The following is a 24351-nucleotide window of genomic DNA, read 5'->3' on the forward strand; positions in this document are numbered from 1 at the left end:
CCCTGGGGCCCGAGGCCGCAAAGCCTCACCTTGATGGCGTTGATGTACTGCTTCGCGAACCTTTGGCACTCCTCCACCTTCTCTGCATGGCGTTCAATCTCTTCCAGCAGGGCCTGGGGCGTCAGAGTGGTCAGCGATCACAGGGCACCCCACGCCCGCCCCCCCGCCCGCCCGGCCCGGGCCCACCTTCTCCTGCCGCAGCTGCTCGCGCACGGCCTGGCTATCGGCCAGCGGCACAGCCTGGATCCGCTCCTGCCGCCGCCTGGCGTCCTGCAGCCAGACGCCCAGTGGGTCCGCGCTCTCCCGGTAGTAGCGCAGCTGGCGGCCCAGCTGCTCGAGCTCACGCTGCCGCACGTCCGTCTGGGCCAGCACGGCCTGCCAGCGCTCCAGCAGCTGTGTGACCCGCTCGCGCCAGCGCTCCACCTCCACGTCCCGCTCGCCGTGCCGCTGCTGCAGCCGCTCGCCCACCTCCTGCGCCCCCCGCAGCTCGTCCCGCAGGGCATCGAACACAGGCTGCTGTGCCTCTGCCTGGGCCCGCAGCTTCTGTTGGGCCAGAGCAGAGCAGCCGTTTCAGCCTGAGGCCCCAGCTGCCGCCCCTGACGCCATCAGGCCCTGGCAGTGGGGTGCGGGCTGGCGGCAATACCTTCATTGCAGCCTTGGTGGCCTCAAGCTCTGGGAGGGCAGCGGGCACAGCCTGGGCCTCCTTGAGCTGCTCCTCGTGGGCCCTGAGGGCATCCTCGGCCTCCTGCGTGCTGCGGATCACCAGGCTGATGGTCTTGAGCCTGGGGGAGGGCAGGGCCACATGAAGACAGGCTGGGTGAGAGACTGAGGACCAAGGCTATGCGCTGGAGGGAGGCTCATGGGGGACTGAGTGTGCGGAGTTCCCACGAAGCTTCTGAAAACAATCTACGAACCACGTGAACGTGTATGCCAAAATGGGCAGCGCGGGAAAAGGTGCCCATGTCTGGAAGTGAGGGCGGGGAGGAGGGAGGGGTCCTGGGGAGGACTCCACATTCCCCAGGGCACGGGACGGGGAGGGGGCCCTCTCAGCACCCTGGGTCTCTGCTATGTCACCCACAGCCCTCCAGACCCCACCTTCCACCAAGAAGCTCCTCCCCTGAGGTTGTCAGTGCCCCCCAAGCCAAGTTCTGACCCTCGCTGGACACGCCCCTTCTAGCACTCTTCACCCTGTTGGGCTCCCCATGCCTCTGCACACTTGCCTTCCATATCGTGGTGACCCCCCCGGCCTCCTGGTGTCCTGTGGGCAGGGGTGCCAGTCCTCCCACAACTGCTCTCACCCCTCAGCCCGTCCTCAGGAAGCAAGCCACACAGAATTCCTCGGCCACCCCGCGCCACCCCAGCGAGGTCCGCGCCTGCTACCCCTCAGTGGACTCTCCGCATCGCCCAGTCCATCAGCTTGTCCGCACCCTCCTGCTCTGCTCAAGACCCCCTTGGTCTCCGCCCCCGGCCGCTGACCGGCACACTCACTTTTCCAGGTAAATGGCGGACAGGCTGCGGACCTGCTCCAACTTGCCCAGGGTCAGCTCCAGCTCTGAGCGCAGAGTGGGGGCCGCAGGGGACGGCTCGGGCAGGGCCAGGACCTTCTCGGCCTCAGCAGAGAGCCGGGCGACCCCCTTGCCCAGCCCCTCCACCTCTGCTTGTGCTTTCTGAGGAGACAGAGCAGGGGGCAAGCTGAGCCTGCGAGCCCGACAGGCAGCACCCTTGGGAGCCGGGGGCGGAGGGCGGGGTACGGTGCGGTGGTGGGGAGGGGCCGGGGCCTGCCTGCTGCTCGGCGATGCGCTGGGCACACTCCCGCGCGGGCTCCTTGTCCAGTGGCAGCCGCAGGCGGTGCACCGTGCGCGTCTCGCAAGCCTCCAGCTGCAGCCGGATGTCTTTGAGTTCCGAGATGCAGCGCTGACAGCGCGACTCCTCCTGCTCACCTGGGGAATAGGTCCTGCTCGCACGCCGCCTAGCCATGGATGGCCCCCCATGAGTCCCCCACCCCCACCCCCTGGCTGCCCACACCTACCCTGCTCCAGGCTCTGCAGCAGCTGCTGGTAGTGGCGGCTGCAGGAGCCATACTCGCGCTCGGCCTGCAGCCGGTCCTCAGGCCCAAAGCCGCCGGCGTCCTGACTGTCCCGCAGAAAGGCCTGGTAGTGCAGCTCCAGGTCGCGGAGGGCCTGGCGCTGCTCCTCGGGCTTCAGCGTGCGGAACTGCGGGCGGGCGGGCAGGCGGGCAGGCAGGGGTGAGTGTGGCCGCGGGGAGACCCACACCCCACCAGCCCGGAGTGCTCAGCGGGGCCACTGTACCATGACCAGAGACCAGGGGGTGAGCATCGCCATGGAGAGGCCCCACACCCCACCAGCCTTGAGCACCCGGCAGGGCTGCCGTACCGTGACCAGGGACCAGGAGCGGATGAGCTGCACGTCACGGCTGAGGCTCTGCCACGCCAGAAGGCTCTTCATGTCTGTGTGCAGCTGATGCCACAACGTGACCAAGGCCTGGTGCTGGGCCTCCAGCCTGGCGGGCAGGGCACAGTCAGAGGTGTCCAGGCACCTGCCCTACCACCTAGCCAGCTGCCCCGCCCAGGACCACACACCTGGCCACAGCCTCCAGGGCCTCCTGGTTCGGTGGGGGCACGAGGAAGCACACGGAGGGCACGGCAGCCTCACTGCCGGAGCCGCTGAGCACCTTCCAGTGGAACGGCTGTGCGGGGCCAAGCATCTGGCACTCATCACCCTTGTGCATGGTCACCTGCGGCAGACAGAGCCGTCATCGTGTGGCCACGTCCAGCACCCTCCGCGGCCCAGCCCACCCAGCCAGGTCCTCACCTCCACCTGCTTGTAATCGCAAACGGCCAGCAGCGGCACGTGGCCCCGTGTGGGCTGGGTGGGGTTGCGGGGCTTGAGCTGCACAATGGCCTTGGCCCGCTTGGCCAGGCCTGAGAGGTGCCCCCTGTACTCGTTCAGCTGGTCCTTCTCGTCCTGTGGGGATGGGGGGGAGTTAGGGGGGTCCGAGACCCTCTATGAGGACCCCCGTGCCTGCCCCAGGAAACGCATATGTGCCCCCCGCTGCCCCACAATGCCCTGAGACCAGGAGTTCCTTCCCACGGTCCCTGGAATGTGGCGGGGCTGGGCACTCACCAGGACAGGCCCCTGGGCTTCCACTGACACCCTCCTCCCTGGGCAGGACCGAGTGCCCCTTCCCACCCACACCACAGCTCCGTCGTTCAGGGAGGGTGCCATGCCATCCTCTCCCTCTCCCCTCTGCCCTCCCTGGTCCTTGTGGAAGGGTGCACACCTCCTCCAGTTCAGCCCCTCCGAGGGACCAAGGACCACCCTAGCCACAGGTCAGAGTCTACGTGGAAGCTGCGTGCGTCTGTCCTGGCCAGCAGAGCCCCTGGCCCCCCTCCTCCATCTCGCCCGGCCTGAGCACCATGCTCGGCCACCTGTGTCCACCTCAGCCCCACCTGCCCCAGACTGTCCGGCTCGGGATGCCGGTGGGCCTCCTACAGCGCAGGACTGACAACCCAGCGGCTGACTCAGGCCCCTCCTCGCTCCCTCAGCCCCAGGGGTCGGCTCTCGTACTGGCTCTGGGCAGTCACCTACTCTCGTGCCAGGCCCCTGCCGCTAAGCTCTCATTCACTCATACCCATCCCGCTATGCTGACCTCCCACAGTCTGACCTCTTCCGACCCCTGCTGGTCCCTCCAGTCGCCACCCTCTGCCTCCAGAGGGACCTTTCCCAAGCATCAACCCGGACAGCAGGCCTGCCTCCCCCCATGCCGTCCCCAGCCCTGGACCACCCACGGCTGTAGCTGCCCTCCAGCCCCACCGGCTGCGCCACCGGGCAGCCGCGTCTGCCCCTCACCCGCTGCACAGCCCTGGGCCGGCCGAGCTGCTCACCTGGGCGTCCTGCAGCAGGTCCTCCAGCCGCGTGACGGTGATGGAGCGGTCACAGGTGTACTTCCTGTGCAGCGTCTCCTGCAGCTTCCGCAGCTGCTCCTCGGCCTCCCGCACATCTGAGAAGAACTGGGGCGGCAGCAAAGGGTCAGAGTCCCCGGCCCCGGCTGCCCCAGTGTAGGGCGAGGGACCAGGCCAATACCTGGGGACAGTGCTGACTAAGGTCAGTGAGACAGACAGTGTACGGACCCAGTGCACACCTGCACCCCAGCAGAGGGACACCTCGAGGCCACTGCTGTGCACTGGGGATGGGGGGAGCCCAGGCCTCACCTGGAAATAGGCGGTGTTCTCCTTCAGGTGCGCCTCGATGCAACAGCACAGCTGCAGCATCCAGCTCCACTGGGTCTGCAGGGCTGCCTGGAAGGACTGCCACACAGCACGCGGCCTGTCAGGCCCTGCCCGCCTCGTGGCCCGGGGTGCCCCAGGCCCCCGCCCCAACCAGGGTCCCTCCAGTCCCGCCCCCACCAGGGGTGACCAGGTGGGTCCCCAGCCCTGCCCCTCCCCCCAGTGGCGCCTGCAGAGGGTCCCTACAGGCCCCTCTCACCTCCACTGTGGGCCGGGCAGGGTGCTCTTCCCGGAGCAGGCGGTCCCCAGTGTTCTGGATCTCTTTGATTTTCTTTTCTTTCAGCTCCAGCTCACGCATCAGGGCCTGACAGGGGCAGAGGCCTCAGGGGCAGTGCCAAGGCAGCACTAGGGACCCCGGCTCCCACCAAGTGCCCCTGGGCCTGGGCTGGCCCAGCCACCCACCGAGGGGCCCGGTCACCCACTGAGGACCCCCGCCACCCACCGAGGGGCCCCGCCTCACCGAGGACTCCCACCACCCACCGAGGGGCCCCACCACCCACTGAGGGGCCCCGCCTCACCGAGTAGGCCTCCTTCTTGGCGGCCATGTTGCTATTGCGCTCACTCCAGTCAAAGCCCACCTCCTCCTCCTCCTTCTCGCTCAGCCACATGAGCTCCTTGGTGGCAGCTGCCACGAAGCCATGCAAGCTCTCCAGGGACCGGAGGCGGGCCTTGGAAGAGTTCTGTGGGCAGGCAGGCGGGGGCTGTGTCAGATGTTGCCTCCTCCTGGGACCCCTCCCCAGACCCACTTCCCGCCTGGCCCCCACTCACCAGCAGCTTGGCGTACTGCAGGTCCAGCCGACCCAGGCAGTCCCGGTAGGCACCTCGGGTGGCGGGGGACAGCTGGCCCTGAGGGAGACCAGCAGGGTGAGGCCTGCGGCAGCCAGGACCTGCCCACCCCCGCCATCCACCACCCTCACACCTGCTGCCCGCTCACCTCGTCGGTGCGGGCCCGCTCGATCTTGGCCCGGAACTCCTCAACGGACTGGTGCAGGCCACGGTGGCTGCCCAGCTGTGCCTCCACGCTGGGCAGGTCCACGCCCCACTCAGCACCATCCACCCGGCGCTGGTTCTCCTCCACCCAGGCCAGCAGATCCTGCAGGTAGCGCAAGGTTGAGTCCTCGAGCTCGGGGTGCCGTGGTGTGCCCCGCAGACGCAGGTTGTACTCGGTGCGGATGGCCACCAGACGCTCGTGCAGGCGGTACACCCTGTGGGCAGGGCAGGGGTCAGGGGGGTCGTGGAACAGGGCTGCCTGCCGCAGGCACTGGAGGGGTGTGTCCCACCTGCGGTACATCTGCTCGCCTTGCGGATGCCGCCCATCCTTGAGAGCCTGAACGTCGTTGAACAGCAGCCGGATCATGCCGTCAGCTTTGTCCAGGTCTCGTTCCACCTCGCCCGCCCGCTGCGGGGCCTTGCCTGCGGCCAGCAGCCGGACGTCCTGCAAGGCAATCACCCTCACTCAGAGCCTGGCCACCCTGTGCCCCCGCCTCCGGGCCCAGGCCGTCCTTTCCCTTTCCTCCCCAGCCAGCACCTTACGTGTCTCTGATCAACCGCCCAAGCCCAGTTCTCTGTGGGGACCAGGGTCAAGTGCAAAGGCCTCCACTGGGTCCCAAAGCCAAGTGCTTCTCAGCCTTGTCACCCATCACCCACCTCAGCAAAGTCCTCCCTGAGAGAGCCCCAGCCCAGGCCCCGCTGTCTGGGTCCCCTTCTGCCACATCCAGCCAGCAGGCGGCTCAGGGCAGGCCTGGTGCCCGGGAGCCAGCTCTGCCCAATCTAGCGGTCAGAGATGGCCCCACGCCAGGAGGCAGGAGCAGGCTGCAGGGCGTGGCAGGCTTGGGGCTCCTCCCTCTGTGCAGCCTCCCTGCCCAGGACCAGCCCTCACCGACTGCAGCAGGGCGTCGGCCTGGTTCAGCTGCTCCTCGCACAGCCCGGCCTCCATCTGCAGCTTGCTCACAATGCGCTGAAGACGCTCCAGTCTGCGGTCGAGAGCAAGCACGGCCCCCCCTCATGAGTGGCGACGGCCCGCCAGGCTTCCCGCCTCAGAGCACAGCTCCCTCCTGCTTCGGGCCTCCCTGCCGGGCTGCGGCCCACAGCTGAGCTGGCCCCAGTGTGGGCTTCCCAGCCCGGGGGTGGGGGTTTCCTCCCCGGGCAGTGACTCACCCTCGGGTGGCTTCCTTGCAGGGCCCCACCCACCCTCCCGCCCTCCCGCCCTCCCGCCCTCCCGCCTGCCTGCCCGCCCACCTCTCAAACTCGCTGCGTAGCTGCTTCTCCCGCTCCAGGATGGCCACGTGCAGCTTGCCCCACTCCTTCTCCACGTCCAGCGGGTGGTAGCCAGGGGGCACCTTGAGCTGGCCTGCTTGAACCGCTCCCTGTGGGCAGGGCCAAGCTCAGGCCGAGGCCAGCAGGCACCCAGGCCCCGGGCCCACCTGCCCTGAAACAACCCTGGCCCCAGCTTAGTGAGGAGGCAGGCCAAGCCTGCTGGATGGGCCCCTGGGCCCCAGGCTCCTGGGCGGCTTCCCTCAACTCCAGGTCCCCCTCACCTCCAAGGACTGGTAGATGCCCTTGGACCGGTTCTTGTCTGCCTCCTTGGCTGGAAGCTCTGTCTCCTTAAACTTCAAGAACTGGCACCACAGGATCTGGGGACAGGGAGGTGTCAGTAGTGAAATCTGGGCGCCCAGAGTGGACACAGGACCCCGCGGAGCAGGGAAACCCACCTCGATCTCCTCGAAGCTGGAGGGGAAGCGGCGTTCCTCGAAGGCGGCTGTGTGTGCCCGGATCCACTGCAGCAGCAGCAGCACCAGCTCCCGGTACTCCTGCCAGCGCAGCTGCAGCTCCTGGGGTGGGGGGAACAGGCATGAGGGGCCGCCGGGGCCCACTTGCCCCCTGCTCACCCTGCCCTGCCGGCTGGAACTCACATTAGCCTTCACCCCGTCCTGCACGTCCGGCACACGGGGCATGGCGTCATACAGGGATGAGACGTAGGTGATGATGGACTTCTCGTCGGGCTGAGGGACATCCACGTCTGCAAGGGAGGGGTGTCAGAGGGGTGCTGGCGGGGGGAGCAGGGAGGGAGAAGGGGGCAGTGGCACATACCCTCAGGGTCCAGGAGACGTGTAACCCCCAGGTCCCGCTCTGCTACAGAGAAAGCCTGGTCCAGGTTCTCCAGGTTGGTCTGACGATACACCTTGTTCATGTCGATGAGCATGGGCCTGGGGGCAAAGGAGCAGGTGGGGCAGGCAGACAGGGACACGGGAGCAGCGAGGCCCCCTGGGAAGGTCAGCACACAGAGAGACCCTTTGCAGATCCCCAGGACACAGAGCCCCCAGCCCACGGTCACCCTGAGAAGCAACGCCCCACCTGGCACCCATGTGCAGGCCCCGCCCCCACATGCAGGGCCCGCCCCCCCGGAGCTCCTGGGACCTGCGGGGCGCAGGGGCCCAGGGTGGGGTGCTTGTCTGGGCTCCCTGCAGCTACCCTGTCCACCAGGCCCTGGGTCCTGGGTGGGGGCTGAGGTTCCCCCAAGGACTGACCCCACTCAGGCCTCTTCTGGGGCATCAGTGTGGGACCAGTGCTCGTGGCTGTGAAAACCAGCAGCCCCAAGGTCCTCTGGCCTCAACGAAACCAGAAAGGGCCAGGAGACGGCGGGAAGGGTGTGGGCCAGGCTGGGCCTCCCGGGGAGGCAGCTGGCAGCAGAGCCCATCTCCTGGGGAAGCGGCTCCCCGTGCGCAGCACACGCCTTCTCGCCGTCCCCTTTGCCCCAGCATGTCTGCAGTCGCCCAGCCGAGGGACTCGGGTGCCCCCGCCCACCACGCGCACAGCCCCGCCCCGCCCCGCCCGGCAGCCTACTTGTGCCGGTGGATGATGGCATTGAAGAGGCGGCCGTCGCGCCAGCTGGAGGTGAAGTTGTCACAGCGCAGGCCCTGGTAGCCCTCCACCATGCGCTGGGACCACAGCAGCAGCTTCTCCTTGGCCGTCATGTCCTCTGACTGCCCGCTTACCTGGATGTCTGAGATCTGCCCGCACAGTGGGCAGGAGGCAGGGCTCAGGCACAGCCCCCTCGGCAGACACGAGCCACTGGCCAGCAGAGGCCAAGCGGGTCCTGCCCACGTCAAGGAGCCGCTGGGGCCCACCACCCCTCAGCGTCAAGAGCCCAGGTCACCCCAGGCAGCAGCTGCCACATGTGGGTGCCCTGGGCTCCCTCAGCCCAGCTACACCTTGCACCCCCCAAGGCAGGATCAGAGTTGGTGGAGGGTATGTGCAAGGGGCTCGCCCAGAAGCCCCAGGCCTAGAGAAGACTATCATGAGGTGCAGGTGGTAGGGGATGGTCAGGGCCTCTCTGGCTGCAGGCCAAGGTTGGGTCCTAGGACTGGGCACGTGTGGCTGCAGCCCGAGTCTGGCCCTGCACTCAGCCCAATCCTTTGGGCCCAAGTCTGCTAGCTTGTCTGTTCCCAGTTATCTGTCTGTCGGTCTGCCCGCCTGTATGACTCAGCTGCCGTGCCAGCCAGGCTCTGCCTGCCCAGCTTTCAGATTTGCGGCTTCCTGTGTGGCTGGGCAGGCAGTGGGTGAGTCAGCCCGAGCAGCGGGTGCCTCTCCAGAACCTTCCCTGTGGCGGGAGGCCACACAGAGCAGAGAACCCGTGCCTCTGCAGGGAGAGTCAGGGCCAGAGGCATGGGATAGGCAGGCCTTGGAGAGACCTAGGCCTTCAAGCCACGGAGTTAGCACAGGGCTGCAGTGCAGGCTGACAGGAAGGCTCCAGGTGCCAGGCCGCATGCCCAACCAGGTGCCAGGCCCACCCTGCAGACTCTGGAGGTGGCAGAGGGTCAAGTGGGCAGTCGCACTACCTGGAAGTGCAGGATGATAGTCCAGATCAGGCCGAGGGTCAGCTTCGGGTTGCCGTCGGCAATGTCATCGTTCCTGATGTTCACCAGCTTCACCTGCAAGCAAGCGGGCCTCGGTCACACCCACGAGTCAGCCAGAGAAGGGGCCGGGGGCTGTGGCCAGTTGGGCACCTCACCTGGCGGTGACGGAGGTAGTCCAGGGCGATCTGCACGTTCTGCAGCTTGTGGAAGCGCATCCTCCCCTTCTCCCGCGGCTGCAAGGGGAGCACGGTGGTCAGCACCCCTGAGCCCCCGTGGGATCCACAACCCTTACCCTGGGTCACCCACCCCAGCTGGGAGGGAGGACACACTGTTCAGCACCCCTGAGCCCCCGTGGGATCCACAACCCTTACCCCGGGCCACCCACCCCAGCTTGGGGGAGGGGGTATGCTGGCTCAGGAGCCAGGCCCAGCAACAGTTTGGGAAGTCCAAGGCCTGCTGCGGGAAGGAAGGAGGAGGCGGGGAGGACACAATAGCCAGGAAGCCACGGGCGGAGGGTAGTGGTTTGGGGGAGGAGTCCTCCTGCCCAGCGGTGGCAGCCCCTGTGGGTCTCCGGCCCCGGGCAGTGCGGCAGGTGGGCTGCTGGGCAGCTCGAAGCAGGGCTATCTGCCTGCCCCAGCGCCATCGGCCGGGTGAGCCGGGCTCCTGGAGCCCACGTGCCGCCATGGCCAGCGGGCACATCCACTCACCAGGCGCGAGCTCCTGATTACGTCCCGCTCTCTTGGCTGCCCAGCCAGAGCAGGGCAAAGGGTAAAGGGCAGAGATCAAAGTTCAGAGTCCAAGCAGCAGAGAAACCAAAGCAGAGCAGAGCATGAGGTTACAGTGTCAAGGCTTGAGCACGGTGGACAGTGGGGCCGTGCGCTCAGGCGCAGGGGTCGGGTGGCTCCCAGGCCAGGATGGACACTGACCAGGAGGCATGGGGGGGGGAGCTGAGGCCAGGCCAGACACAGAATTGGGGGGGCGGTCATGGGTAAGACCCCAGGAGGGAAGGCAGGCAGGGTTGCAGAGGGGCGGGCAGACACACGTACCAGGCTGTCCCCAGAGAGCACCTCCAAGAGGGAGATGAGGTTGTGGCCATCACGGAGGTCTTCATACAGGTCACTGATGTGCCTCTGAGCCTGCAGGCACAGAGTGTGGGGCTGGCCCAGAAGGCTCGAGGCAGGGGGCCCACAGAAGATACCCGCCCCCGAGGAGGCACCTACCTCTGCCCTCCAGTGCTACAGAGACCAGGAGAGACGAGGAGGAGGAGAAAAGAGACAGGAGATGAGCGAGCCAGGGGAGGAAGCAGACAGAAAGGACAGGTTCAGAGGTGGGAGGTGGGTCCCGGGGCAGAAAGCGGGCCCGACCACGTGGATGCAGAGCGGGCTCCAGCCCTTGTTTGGGCCGGACGGCCAAGGCATCCTCCTCCACCCCCACGACCCTGCGCGCGCGCGCGCGCGCGCACACACACACACACACACACACACACACACACACACGCACTCCTGCACAGACGCTCACAACCCTGTGCGCACACACCACCAACCTTGATGAGGTGCTTGTTGACCCACTTGGTGAAGGTTTTCTTCTGTACACGATCCCGTTCATCTGGGAGAGACAAGGTCAGGTTACCTGGGCCCCCGGGAGGTGACCGCCACGCACAGTGACTGGTGCCACTCAGAATCACACTGCACCCCACCCTACAAGGCCCCAGGTAGTCCTGGATAGAAGCCGGGGGCCAGCCCCCAGGTGCCCACTGCTGGGTCTCCCAAGATGGGAGGGTCTGGAGCTGGCAGCCACACCTGGAGGCACAGCACACAAGTCCTGGCCTGCCCCGCCCCCACACAGGCTGCCTCCGGGGGCCTGAGCAGGCCCAGACCCAGACTGGGCAGGGCTAGGCAAGGGGAAGCTCTGTCCCCCTGCAGGGCAAGGAGAGCCCTCCGCCCTCAACCGCCCAAGGCCCAGAACCCCCCACCAGCCTCTCTGTGTGGGGCATGGTTGGCTGGCTCCCCAGCAACTCTGCACCTGGGCCAACGCTGGTCTCAGAGTCTGTCCCCCAAATTCAGAGCCTCACAGTCTGGGCCCCACCCCACCCGATGCCAGGCTTCCTGCGGCAGGAACTGGGCCCTTCCTGTCCCACGCCTGCCTGCCCAGCGGCGTGGAGTCCTGCTACCTTTCTTGCCCTCTGAGGCCCTGAGCACGGCCAGGTAGAGGTTGTCCTCCGAGCTGGTCCTCTTGTGACCCAGGCCCTCAGGCTCGGGCACCCGCAGCCGCTGCTGAGACATGGTGCCGCCCTGCCCCTTCGGCGCTCCGTCCCTCCCCCAGGTGCTGCGCTCGCGGCAGTGGGGCACACCACGGCGGAGGTGCTCGGCTTGGGCACGCGCGCTCACTCGGTGGGCTCTGCTCACTCAGCTCCGCTGGAGCCCAGTGCGGGCCGCTCCCTGGCCGCAGAACTCCCTAGCCGCTGTCCCCGCCCCGGGAGCCCCACCCCAGCCTGCACACCCCCAGAGAGGGAGTGTCCCGGCGGGAAGCAGGAAGGCGGCCCCTCCCCCACGGCCACACCTACAGCCAGGCAGAAACAGGAAACCCAGGGGTTTCCTCACCCACCCTGCCTGCAGCAGCCCCTGAGGGAGCCCGGGTGCCAGGGGACCTGCACCTCACGGCCCACAGACAAGTGTTGGGTCACAGGGAGCCGCACACTGTGCTCAGGGCCACTCCAAAGGGGCCCCACAGGGAGGGGTGCCTGAGCGCCACTGGGCCAGGGAGCCCAAGGTCACGCGTCTTGAGGGGGGCACCAGCTCAGACTTGACCCAAGGTGGCCCCACGCCTGCCCAAACTGCCAGGCGGAGGGGCTCTAAGGAGGGACCCCCAAGGGGAGGGACACCTGGCTTGGGGGGGCCAGCTGCCTTCCCTGGAAGCCCTCCTAAATCACTCCTCAGAGACCTACACCCTACACCCTGCTAGGCTTCCCTGTACCACTGGCTCCAGAGCCACCAGGTTCCAGTGAGGGCTGAACTCCTCCCAGGCGGCCCACCAGGCCCTTCCTGGAGCAGTGCCCCCATCCGAAGGCAGAGTGCTCTGCGGGGCAGGAGGGGGCGAATAGCTGAGCGCTGACTCACCAGCCCTAAGCTGGGGAACTCTGCCCTGCGTCAGAGAGGGGGGGGCCCAGGTCAGAGGGGAGCACCCTGAGGGGGCCCAGCCAGTGAGTCAGGGGAGGGGAGAGGGCCCAGGCAGGGTGACTCACAGGCGAGGAAGCCGCACCTGGGGTGATGGGGGCAGCCTGGGTGGGGGGCTGTTTGCAGGCAGGCGTGGCGCACGGATATCAGCCACTCAGGTTGTAAAAGTGGTAGGACAAAGGGCAAAGGGGTGCCACCCGGCTCTCTCTCGTCTCGCACATGGTGGCGCTGGCCACGCAGGGACTGCCCAGCTGCCCAGCCACTGCAGGAAAGAATGCACCGCCCTGACCACAGAATTTTCCAGTCGGAGACTTGGCTTGATGCGATCCAGCTGGGAGCCGCTGCCCCACCCCCATGGTGCCTCGGGCCTTGTTTCCAGGAAAGGCTCACCCCACCCAGCCGCTGCCCTTCTGTGGCCACGGGGTTGGGGGGGGGGGGGAAGCACACCCCAGGGAGTAGGTGGCCCCAGCCAGGTGGAGCTGACTGACCCCACCCCTACCCCAGGGGCCCTGCCGCAGGTCACCTCACTCCCCAACTCTGGACAGAACCCCCTTCTAGGCAGGGCTGGGAGAGGCCCCACACACAAGCCCTTCACCCCCCAGAGGCACTCCAGGATCCCACATCAGACCCCACGCTGGCCAACGCCCCAGTTCAGGGTCACCAAGGACGGCTCACCCCACTGCCAGGCACCCCGGCCAGGCGTCCAAGCTGGGGAAGTCCCCCGCCCCAAGCCCCTCTCCAGCGTCCTCTCTGCCACTCAGGTGCTCCAAGGATACTGGCTTGCTGACCAGTACAGGGTTCCACCTCCACCTTCCAAGCCCGAATCCCTCCCCCGAGCACGCCCTGCTGCCTCCAGACTCTCCCCGCCCAGGATCTCAGAGAGTGTCCTCCCAGGTGCTCCCTGCAGCCCTGCCGGCCAGTCCCTCACGCCTGGCTGCAGGACCCAGCCTTCCCCGGCCATTCTATTCAGGTCCTCAAGTCAAGAGACCACCCACCACTCCCCGGCCGGCCCAGCCCCTCGCCGTCCGCCCCCATAGGCCAGGCTGCTGCACGTCTCGGCTGGCTCTCCGCCGCACTGCTGCTCCTGCCCCGTCCACCAGGCCAGTGTCCCCAGAGCTGCCCGCGACCCTCAGAAAAGTAACGTTGCCCTCTTACACAGATTTGGAAACTAAGGCAAGAATCTACGGCTAGTGGGGCCGCTCCTGGGATAGGAAGCCTGGAGACGAGAAGGGAGCCGACGCCCGAGAGCGTAGGGCGGCGCAGAGACTGCTACCACGCCCCGTCCCCTCCCACCCCACACCTCCCGCGGGCGGACGGCCGACAGCCCGGTGCCCGGAACCCGCGGCCCGGCCGGCCGGCCCGCCCCGCTCCCCACCCCCTTCTCCGGAGGGAACACGGGGGCAGAGGGGACTCCACCCCGCCTTCCTCCCCAGGTGTTTCCGCACGGAGCCTGGGGGCGGGGCTGCGCCTGGGCCGGGCACCGCCCCCGGCCCCCGCGGCCTTCCCCAGCGCTCGCGGAGTCGGGTGCCCCCTCCGGCACCACCGCCCCTCCAGCCGCACCCACCTACGCAGCACAGCTGCCCGTAGAGGTAGCCCCTGCGCGCCTGCTCGCAGCCCCCATCCAGCCAGCACGGCCGTTCCAGCACGACCTCCTTCTGCGCGGCGAAAGCGACGCCCGCCCCCCGTGTGCCAGGCGCAGCCATGAGCCCGGGCGCCCTGCGGACAGCAAACAGGACGGTGCGTCGGCTCCCTGGCCCACGCGCGAGGCCGCCGGCTCCGCACGCCACACCCTCCCCCGCCGCAGCCGCCGGGCCGGACGCTGAGAACCTGCCCCCGGCGGGCGCCCCGCCCCACGGGGACCTGAAAGCCGCGCCCCCGCTTGGAGGGAGAGGACCCGGCTGGGCCTGGGGGCAGTAGGGGAGGAGGCTGCCCCAGGACAGAGGCTGGGAACTACCGGAGCCTGGCGTTCCCGGGACGACCTCCGGCTCCCGCAGGATTCGCGGGAAAGGCCGGGTGTGCGGAGTAGGGGGCTGAGAACTGAGCAGAAGCACCGAAAAGGGGCGCCGAGGGCAACAGAACCAGGGAGCGGCCAGGCCAGCGGCCGAAGGGGAGCCCGGTGCCCACGTGGGCCCAGGAGACAAAAGCTGAGGGTGGGAGGGCCAAACCGACGGGGGACTCGCTGGCCTGAGAGTTTTATTGAACCGTTTTGTTGAACGTCCGCGCAGCTGAGTCACCAGCCGCTTCCCAGCCCCCAAAGCCACGCCTAGGAGCCCCATCCGGACTCAGACCTCGGCCAGGTTCCCGTGGAGCAGGCCCACCAGGGGCGGCCCTGGCCACCCCCACCGAGGGCAAGCCTCCCCGCCTCAGGCTATCGCCGGGCAGCCCTGCAGGTCCCCAGTGGGGCCGTCCCTCTGGCCAGAACCCCAGTCCCCTGCTCATTCACTGGAATGGAGGCAGGCCCCACCCAGTCCTGGGCCGGGCGCCACTGCCGAGGCCTATAGCCTCGAGCGGGTGACCTGGAGCCGGGGGGGTTGGGGGGGGGGTGGGGGAAGGGCAGCGTAAGCCCGGCCGCCGGTCCCGAGGCGTTACTGGGCCCTGGTCAAGGGCGCTCAGGCACCTGTCCAGCTCCCGCAGCCCCACCTCCTGCGGCGGCCGTTCCTCAGTCCCCAGGACACCTGCACCAGCCCACTGCGGTTTCCGTGTTGACAGTCAACCTGTGCTCGCCCTGGACAGGCTGCTAGGGAAGGGCCTCCCTCCGGGACGGAAGGCCCCTGCCCCTTGCCGCCCCTTCCCCAGCTGCCCAGACCTCCCCCAGCCCTCCCTTCACTCTCTGCCCAGCAGCGGGCTCCAGGCTGACGGAGGCAGAGTCCCGGCCCTTCCCAGACAAGCAGGAGGGATCTTCAGCATAGGGTGCGGGCCGGGGGTCCACACCTTGTCTGGCCACTGGCCCGAGCGATCTTCCAAGACAGGAAGGGGCGGGCATAGGGAAATTCAGGGGCGGGAGGGAGGCGGCCCCTCGCCCGCCCCGCCCTCAGCCCCCTGGCCGGGTGGCGGCAAAAAACAGCAACCCGGCGGGTGGCCACCAGCGGCCTTACCTTGCTCATCCTGCACCCGCGGGCGCCCCCTGCGCCAGTGCCACACGGCGGCCAGGGTGATGGCGTGGCCCACGACCACGAGGGAAGGAAACAGGCTGCCCGAGGGCTCCATGGCTCTGGAGGCGCCGGCCTGCGCGCTCGGCAGGCGGAGCCGCCCTTCGGAAGGGCTGCTCGAAGCCGGTCAGCCCCCCTTCCTTCCCCGAGGAAGCGGAGGACGGCTGGGGGCGCCCAGGACCGGGAACCGCCCCCTGCGGGACCGCCCGACCACTGTCGGTCGCCGCCGCCGCCGCACCAACTGCGCTCCCGCCCGCGCCTTCCTCCCGCTCCGGCCACTCGCGCTCCCCACCCGCCCCACCTCCCACGGCGGCGCCGCTCCGCGGGCCCTGCGCGGCTCACACGCTCAAGGTTAGCGGAGGCTTAACCCGTGCTCACCCGCGGCCACACCCGCCAGGAGGAGGGGCCTGCGGGGACGCCTGGCTGAGCGCAGCCCCCACCCCCAGTCCAGCCCGGGCCCTCACGGCCTCACACGGGCCTCCCCCGCCCCCACAGGGGGTGACCGTGGCGCCCCGCACCCCATTCTGCCTCCAAGGGTGCCCCTAGGGACAGCTGCCAGCGCCCCGGTCCTCGCTGGCCTTCAGGCTCGCAGCAAACCCAACCGCTGTCAAAGATAGGGCGACCCGATGCCCCCTGCCCCACCACTGACGGCAGACAGGGAGAGGGTGGGCCCTGCAGTGCCTGGAAGCAGAGCCCCGCGCCCTCCGCCCGCTGGGCTCTCAAAGGCAGCCCCACCTACCCGGCACAATCTTCATTGGGGACAGCGGCGGGGGCCCACGGGTCGGACAGCGAGTGAGTGTGGGTGCAGGGAGGGTCACAGGCCCCTCGGAGGCGGCAGCGAGCGCGACGGTGCGTGGAGGAGGGCACGGGCACTGCTGCTGTCAGCAGAGCTGTGTCCGTGGGGGAGGGGGGTGGGCAGGGGGCCCGCGGATATAAATATCCCAGGAGGGCAGGCCAGGCCCGTCATCTGTCCCGACTTAGAACATGACGTGCAGAGCCAGGGCATCGGCGCCAGGCCTGCTCCCACGGTGAGTCTAACAGGGGAAGCCTTGGGTGTCGGGGTCCACCTGGCAGCAGGGTGGCCCTCGGGCCTGGGGGCTCCCATCCCTGTTGAATGGGGTGCAGCTCCTGCCCTGCCCACCCTGCGGGGCATGGACAGCAGTGGGGGAGCACTTGGAAAGGCCACCTTGGCAAGCACCACCACCCCTGCCCCCGCCAGGTCACCAAACAACACCTGGCCCAGATGGACGGGCGGGACGGCCTCCCAAGGTCAGGTCTCAGGCCAAATCGGGCCGGGCCTCCCCCCCAGCCCAGGACGCTCAGGTGCCGGCCCCTGGGCCCACACAGACCCTGGCAGCCGGGGGTCTCAGACGTCCCAGGGCCAAGGTGCGCTCAGGAAACAGCAGGTGGGGGTCGCGGTCCTGCCCCCCCTCCCGGTCGAGTCTGACCCTCTGAGAACTCCCTGGAGGAAGTCCACAGGCACCATTCTAGTCTGACCCTCTGAGAACTCCAAGGAGTAAGCCCCGCACGTCACCGCACCACACAGTTGAGGAAACTGAGGCACAGAACCGGCGAGGAACTACCCCAGCCATGAGAGGCCGTGACGTCAGCCCTGGTCGACTGCCTGGAGCGTGTGGGCAGCTGGCAGCAGAGCACAGCAAACCACACTTGGTCTCTGGCTGCCAGGGAAGGGGTACCCCAGCCACATGGGGAGGCCAGGGGCAACGGGGAGGGTGTGGAGGGCCAGGCCCACCCAAGCCTCCTGCCCATCAACCCCATGCTTCAGAAACTCAATTCTGAAGGGAACCTGCCTGCAGGGGCCAGCTCTGAAGGCCAGGGCTAGGCTCCTCCTGGGAAGACTCCGTGCTCTGACACCAGGGGGAACCACCTCCTGGAGGCATGAAAGTCTGGAGCAAGGCCTGGCGCCCTGAGACACCGCATGCGGCACCTCTGAGACGGAGCCATGCTTATCCAGAATCCGCAGTCCTGCCCCTACAGGGCCCCGGCCACGGGCTGGTGGGGAGAGCCCAGCCCCAGCTGGAGGCCTGGACCCCTCCCTTCTGAAGGCCTGCACCCTGGCCCGACCCCGGCCCAGCCCTGCCCTACCTTGGCCCAGCTGAATCAGCTCCTCCATGCTGTACCTGTCCATGGCTGCCGACCGTGAGCCTGGCTGTTCTGGAGCGGCAGAGAGGAGAGGAAGGGAAGGCAGGAAGGAGGGGAAGGGTGGGAGGCAAAGGGAGGGCTCGCGAGAGCCCTGGCCTCCCCACCCAGCTCTGGGAGCCTAGCTCCTCCTCACGGCCACCCCTTAGTCAGCGAGCCGGGCAGAGTGAAGCCCAGTGGACCGACGGGTAGGACCAGCCTGCCTGCAACCCCTGAGCCCTCAGGTGTGGCTGGAGGGTTCTCTGCCTGCCGGCAGGCCCAGCCCACCCAGCAGCCTCCCCACCCAGCACCGCCCCCACCAGCCTGCACCACCCCAGCCCCTCCTAGACCCCTCCCCTGCCTCGGCCTCCAGGCCTTCAGCCTTGACAAAAGGACTTCTGAGTACCAACCTCTGCACTTCTGCGCTGCTAGCCTGCCCAGCCACTGCAAGACCGGGTAAAAGACAAACCTAATCATCCTGTAACCTGCTTAGAAAACCCACCAGAGTTCTGCGGGTCTACCCGTAGACAACTGGACACAAAACTGGAGACTACCAGGGGCGCCACGCACTGTGAAAGGGAGCGGCAGGGCTCTGCACCTGCGGACAAGCCCGTGGGACAGTCAGGTGTAACGCGTGGCCAGGAGCAGCCAGCCTCGCAGGGCACCTGCACCCGCAGCATAGAGGCTGCTGGAGCACAGTGGTGAGCGTGTTCAGACGGCACCTCTTCTCTGCTGGAGTTCCAGTTCTTTCTGAGTTTTGAGCCAGGCTCACTGAGAAGTGAAATTCATGTATGAAACCCATTCCCCCTAGGTCCATCTCTCCAGTAACCCCAGAGGAACCCTGTCCGTCCTCCTGGGCAGCTCTCTGAGCACCGTCCTCGTCAGGGCTCAGCTCAGGGCTTCTCCAACAGGGGCCCTCCCGGACCACTTGCTCTTCACCCAGCCCATCCATCCCACATGCAGGGGGCTTCTGGTCAGGAACTCAGCCTGGGACTAACTGGTAAGTGTCGGAACAAGCAAGTGGACACTTCCCACAAGGATAAGCAGACCACCAGGGCACGGGGGAAGGGGTCGGAGGCTCCCTGGCTGAGGCTGGCCAGGCAGAGGCGGTCCACCTGAGCAAGGCCGCTGTGACGAGTGTGGCGGCTGGGCCACGTGTTGACCTGCAGACGGACCAGAGGGGCGATGCTGTGAGCAAGTGAGGGGTCTGTGTGATGCATCGCTGGCTAACTTTTAAAGTATTTATTTCTTCATTTAATTTGGCCGTGCCAGGTCTCCACTGGGGCCTATCAGACCTAGTTTCCTGACCAGGGACTGAATGCAGCTTCTGCTTTGGGAGCGCAGAGTCACAGCCACTGGACTGCCAGGGAAGCCCCCCTTGATAATGTTTAAAACTCTGCGAAGTCGACAGTTCCCAATGTCATCAGAACCTTTCTAGCCAAGCCACCAGGACCCCTGCAGACCTGGCCAAAGCCCTGTGCCCCACCCAGCACCTGAGGCGCTCTGGGCGTCCTCTTGTGCCCAGGGTGGTGCTCAGATCCCCCTCGGCCTGGGGGACCACGGGGAAGGGGGAGCCCACGCCCGCTGGCCCTGACTCAGCCTGGAGCTGGAACTCATTTCCTGTTGGAAACTCTGAGCTGCCACCGGCGGCAGCGGCTGCGGCCGGGAAGGGAAGACTGAGTCACCCCCTCAGGGGTGGGGGCACCCCCCCCCCCCGCCTGCTGAGCCACACCCAGTCCCCCCTCCTGGCCCACAGCCAACTGCCCGCCCAGCCGCTCAGCCCAGCGCCAGCCCAGCCAGGCCACAGACAAGGAAGGAAGAAGAGAAAAGGAGGGGGTCCACGCTCCCCACACCCACGACCCAGGAAGGGGGAGAGTCTGCTCTGCCAGCCAGAGTGGGGCAGGGGCCCCATCAAGGCGACAGTCAGGGAGTAGGCTGGGCGGAGCCTGTCCATCAGGTGCTCTCAGAGCTGACTGCTGCCCAGCCCAGCACTACTGTCTCTGGTGGGGGACACAGTCACCCTACTGACAGGCGTGGGAGAGGCCACATGGTCAGCCCTGCCACCCATAACCTCCCTGACCCCCCGAGATGGGCTCCCACGCCTGGACCCTAGTTAGTGGGTCCAGGCCCAACCTGGGCCTGCGCCTGGGTCCCCTGACCCCCCACTCATCCACCTGGCAAACTCCTGCCCACCCTGCTAGCCTCATTCCAGGCCCCCACCCACCCCCAGAGACCACATTCCTTCCCAGCTAGAGAGACATAGAGCCCACCCTGTGTTGGGGATCTGCTACCCCAACTCGACACGGAGGCCGGTGAACTCAGAAGCACAGGTGTGAGCCTGAGCTGCCCACGACCCTCTGCCCACCTGGGTGGTGTAGCACAGGTCCTTAGGGGCCAGGGGCTGCCACAACGCAGGGCACAGAGAGAGGTGCTGGCCCCTGGGACAACAGGACCCAATACATTGGGACCCAGGTCTCCCTGGGATGGTTCCACCTAGACCCCAGGCAGAGCCCCGCACTGCCACAGTCACAGGTCTGCTCTTCCTGTCCCAGCCCAGGGCTGCCTGCTAGGCCATCACCCACCCCAGGCTGACCAAGCACCCAGCCACCATATCACATCTGTGCCACACAACCCGGGGGCAGATGTCACCTCTGCTGGACAAACCTATGGCTCAGAAAGAGCAGGCACTCATTCACACTTGGAGAGCGGCTATACCCCGTCCCATCCCAGCACCCCCTCGGCACGTCCCCACCACCTGCAGAGAGAGCATGGAGCAGACAAATCCCTGGGGCAGGGAGGGGGCGGGCAGGGCACAGGTGATGCTGGCGAGAGGGCCCAGGGTGCCGGCCAGGGCTGTGCCGACAGCTGGTCCTGCCAGTCCGAGAACCGCAAGCCCCACCCCCAGCCCTGGGGTGTGCCTGGCCAGTAACCCACGGGCTCCTCCTTGGTCTACCCACCCCAAGATCCTCAAGCCAGGAGGAGGAGCCCCGGCATCCACTAGCAAGAGTGCCCAGGCGGAGAGAGCGCCGCCTGCTGGCAGGAGCAGAGCTTTTGCACACCTGCTGCCCACCCCGACCACCAGGCCCAGGCCCCCACACCCCCACCCTCCAGCTGGGGCCAGGGTGCAGCTACCTGTGGGTGGGGCAGGCTCCAGCCCCTGCCTCGCCAGGGTCCCTGGGGTGGTGGCAGGCACCACAGGGGGCTCGGTTGCCCCCTCCTCAGGCTCCTTCCGGCGGTAGACCCACCGCTCCTCTCGGGCAGGGTCCTCGGTGGGCAGAGGCCCCCGCTTGGGCGGGCAACCCAGAGGACCCTGCACGTCCTGCACGTGGGGGGTGCGGCGCGCGGGCATCACCATGGCCACGGGGCGGCGCACACGCTGCAAAGAGGCAGGCACGATCTCCGGGGGCAGGTGCAGGTACTGGCGCAAGTGGGCAATGCCCTCGTTGGTCAGGTACCAGTAAAAGTGGCGCCAGGCGAAGGTCTCCCGCACCAGGCCCCGCGCCCGCAGGGAGGCCATGGCGCACATGACCTGCAAGTTGGTGACGCCGGGCACGTGAGGGTGCAGGCTGCGGGGCCGCCGGTCCTTCTTGGCCACCATCACGCCCTCTCGGAAAAGCACCTCATAAATGGCCCGCAGCTGGTCCAGCGGCATGAACATGCCGGCCACCATGGCTGCGGAGCCGGTGAGCCGAGGGCGCGGGCGGGGCCCAGAGAAGACGCCAGGAGACGCCCTGCACACAGCGCGCAAACGGGCCCCGGGGCGGGCAGGCTGCTGCGCGAAGCGCGCTGAGTTCGAGGGCGCAGGCTCCGGGCTTGCAGCTCTCGGCGCCGGGCTCTCTGGCTCCGTGCGATTCCTGCCGGCACTGCGGCCTGCCCACCGCCTGCGCGAGCCTCCCGCCCGCCCGCCCGCCCTCAGGACGCCCAGGCCGGCCCCCTCTGACTCAGCAGCAAGGGCGGCCCCTCCCACCCTCAGCCCACAGGGCCCCTCTGGTGGGGGGGGCCATCTTGCAGAGGGGCCACCCCCGAGGAAGGCCCCCTCCCGCAGAGCCGGCCTGAGGCTCCACGTCAGTAATTACATCAGTTTCTAAACACTTCCTTCAGGGTTCTAAGACTAGGGGGAGGGTGGACCGGCGGGAGCAGCCATGGACCCAGAGTCCAAAGGGTGGCAGAGGGAAGCGGAAGGAGAGAGGGCGGGAGGGTCCTCAGGCCGCGGTTGTAGTCTCAGGGCCTCAGGAGTCACAAGGACCTGAAGAGGGTGCTGCCCTTTGGGCAGGGGGCGCTCCAGGTCTAAGGGAGGAGGGCTGAAGTCTTGGAGGGCAGAGAGAGGGTGCTGGGGGGTCCGGGGTCTGAGGAGGGAGGAGGAGAGCTGGGGTCATGGGGGGCAGAGGTCTGGTGAGGAGAGACGAGGTACTGGGGGCCTGGGGTCTGAGGAGGGAGGAGGGAGCTGGAGTCTTGGGGTCAGGGGTCTGGGAGCATGGCAGGGGCAGCTGCTACAGCACACAGGCAGGCAGGCTGCAGGCACCACTGGCTGCTGTCCATCAGGCAGGCAAAGGGACAGAGCCCCCACTTCCAAATGTCAGACCCAGACATGGCCGCCCTTTTTAACACTTGCCATGCTGGGCCAGATCAAGGGTGGGCCAGGAGCATGGAGTCAGCTCCGAGTCCAGAGGACTCCGGGCAGTGCACGGTTGGGGTGGGGGTGGAGGGCTCGGAGTGGGGCCTCCACCCCCCACCACCCCAGGCCAGCTGTCAGAGACCAGAAGCTCTCAGCTGCCACAGGGAATCAGTGTCACCAAGTCCGCCTCCCCCAGCCCCCCTCACCCCCCAGAACATCCTGTGAGCCAGCTGGACAGATGCATGGGAGCCCAACTACACCAGGGTCTGGGAGCCCCAGTGATGGGGGGCCAGCAACGGGGAGGGGGCTGTATGCTCCACGTGAGGACCCTGGATCCTGGCCCGACCACACCCAGCGGTCCCCCCCCAGGCTCTCGCTGCTGAGGCTCCAACCGCAGACACGCCGCACCTCCCCATCCCGCCTGCTACCCCCTGCTACCCCATCCCTACTCTCCCACCTGGGGCTGCCCCCTCCACCAAGCGGACACACCCATTCCCACCAAGCACTGCCAACCCGGGAACTGATTAGAAATAGGGCGGAGGTGGGGGCCTGAGGTGGGAGGCACCGGTGGGCAGGCGGCCAACAGGCGGCGCGTGGGGGTGGGGTTCCGAGGCCGTTGCCATGGCACTGCAGAACCGCTCCCAATACACACACACGCGCGCGCGCCTACAAGCCGGAGTTGTGGCAGAGGAAACTGCAGGTACAGCCAACTGTGCCCACAGCCCTGCCCACCGGCTCTCTGCGGCGCCGCTTTTCCTGCGCCGGCGGGCAGGGGACCAGCGCGGCCGGACTCCGGCTCGGGGAGGGCGGGGCGCCGGCTGGGAGGTCGCGGGGATGGGCAGCGGCGGCGCCCCCTCGTCCAAGTGGCGCCCGCGCACCCTGCGGGCCACCAGGACCTGTGGCTTTCGGAACCAACACGAGCTGTGGGTTCAGGCCAGTAGCCCGGCCTGGCCCTGCGCCCGCGGAAGGCCACTCCTGGCCTGTCCCTCAGCCCTCCCTGAGACCACCGCTGCTCCCCCTGCCCACCCCACAGCCCCACGCTGACTTCCTCTCCCTCCCAGCCACCCCGTACACCCAACGCACATTTTCTTAGTTTGATTCTCCGATCTAACCCCCCAACCCTCAGGCCCCCGCAAGTCCCCCACCAAACCAACCCCAAAGCATCCCCCCTCCCAAAATGATTTCAAGCCGCACCCAAGGCCCCCAGTCAAGGGTCTCTCCTCCCAAACAGCCCTGCACTGGCCTCAGCCCCGTCACCCCCACCCTTGCCATCCCTGGCAGGAGAGGGCAGCAATTCGCGGCGCTCAATAAAGGGGGTGGGGCGCGAAGGGGCGTCCCCCTCCCGCCCACCAGCCCGGCCTCGCCGGCTGAGGGGAGGAGCAGGAAGGGACCTGGGGCAGGCTGTTCCCGGCCTGGCCCGCGCAGCCGGCTGCGACACACCTCCCTCGGCCCTACTCCCAGCGCACCCCCCGCGCCTCCGAGGTCCCAGGGCTGGGAGAACGCCCCTTTCTGCCCAGCCCCCACACTGCGGGAACCGCAGCCGCTGATTCAGCAAAGGGAGGGCCTGGGCGGGCAGACAGGGCGGCCCCCTCCACCCCACTCCAGGCCCCTCCGGGTCTCCAGGGCAACCGGTCGGAGCCCTAGGGCAGCCCCCAGCCGCCCCCCCCCCCCCCATCCCAGAACAAAGAACTGCAGTGTGAACTTGCCCGGAGCCAGCCCGCCTGGAGCCTCCCCCCAGTGATTCCCCAGGCCCGGCCGGGTCCCTTCGGACGCTGGGGGCAGGCCGACGAGCTGGGCGGGGACTCGACAGAGTGCAGGAGGAGAAAGTGCCGACCCGACCGCCAGCAGAGGCCAGCTCCCGCCTCCGCCCCGCCCCCGCCGCCGCCGCAGCCGCCCCGCCCCCTGACACACTGCAGGGCTGCAGGGCTGCGGGGCTGCGGGGCCGCGGGGCCGCGGGGCTGTGGGACTGCAGCTGGAGCCCTCCCAGCCAGCCTCGGGAAGATCTCGCACCAGGTGCAATCCCGGCGGGGCATGGGCCGGGCCTCCTGGGGCTCCAGCTCCCCACTCCCAAAGCTGCCCCCAGTGCTGCAGACTCCGACCGCTGCTCTGTGGG

General features: G+C 67.9%; 1 protein-coding gene across 16 annotated transcripts in view; it reads right to left on the reverse strand.

Annotated features, from left to right (window-relative positions):
• The window catches only part of PLEC (plectin), a 54506-nt gene that overhangs the window by 12036 nt on the left and 18119 nt on the right, over positions 1–24351 (reverse strand). For 5 of the 16 annotated variants that reach the window (XM_065903456.1, XM_065903470.1, XM_065903464.1 and 2 more), the window contains 27 exons: positions 10706–10767; positions 10209–10298; positions 9318–9395; positions 9145–9237; positions 8150–8316; positions 7397–7512; positions 7219–7325; positions 7018–7137; positions 6844–6939; positions 6545–6672; positions 6186–6279; positions 5587–5741; positions 5241–5511; positions 5075–5152; positions 4825–4986; positions 4506–4610; positions 4232–4327; positions 3905–4030; positions 2832–2984; positions 2600–2754; positions 2394–2520; positions 2030–2213; positions 1783–1940; positions 1489–1667; positions 644–782; positions 187–543; positions 30–113 (listed from right to left, as the gene is read on the reverse strand). In XM_065903456.1, coding sequence (XP_065759528.1) covers positions 30–113; positions 187–543; positions 644–782; positions 1489–1667; positions 1783–1940; positions 2030–2213; positions 2394–2520; positions 2600–2754; positions 2832–2984; positions 3905–4030; positions 4232–4327; positions 4506–4610; positions 4825–4986; positions 5075–5152; positions 5241–5511; positions 5587–5741; positions 6186–6279; positions 6545–6672; positions 6844–6939; positions 7018–7137; positions 7219–7325; positions 7397–7512; positions 8150–8316; positions 9145–9237; positions 9318–9395; positions 10209–10298; positions 10706–10767 — 3680 coding nt within the window. Of the gene's footprint in view, positions 1–29; positions 114–186; positions 544–643; positions 783–1488; positions 1668–1782; positions 1941–2029; positions 2214–2393; positions 2521–2599; positions 2755–2831; positions 2985–3904; positions 4031–4231; positions 4328–4505; positions 4611–4824; positions 4987–5074; positions 5153–5240; positions 5512–5586; positions 5742–6185; positions 6280–6544; positions 6673–6843; positions 6940–7017; positions 7138–7218; positions 7326–7396; positions 7513–8149; positions 8317–9144; positions 9238–9317; positions 9396–10208; positions 10299–10382; positions 10398–10705; positions 10768–11332; positions 11551–13899; positions 14054–15430; positions 15640–16223; positions 16342–17590; positions 17649–20755; positions 21479–24351 lie in introns of those variants that run through there. The other 11 variants (XM_065903453.1, XM_065903467.1, XM_065903458.1 and 8 more) reach the window with 11 other exon arrangements.

Source organism: Muntiacus reevesi, chromosome 12 (assembly GCF_963930625.1).
Source record: "Muntiacus reevesi chromosome 12, mMunRee1.1, whole genome shotgun sequence".
NCBI lineage: Eukaryota > Metazoa > Chordata > Mammalia > Artiodactyla > Cervidae > Muntiacus > Muntiacus reevesi.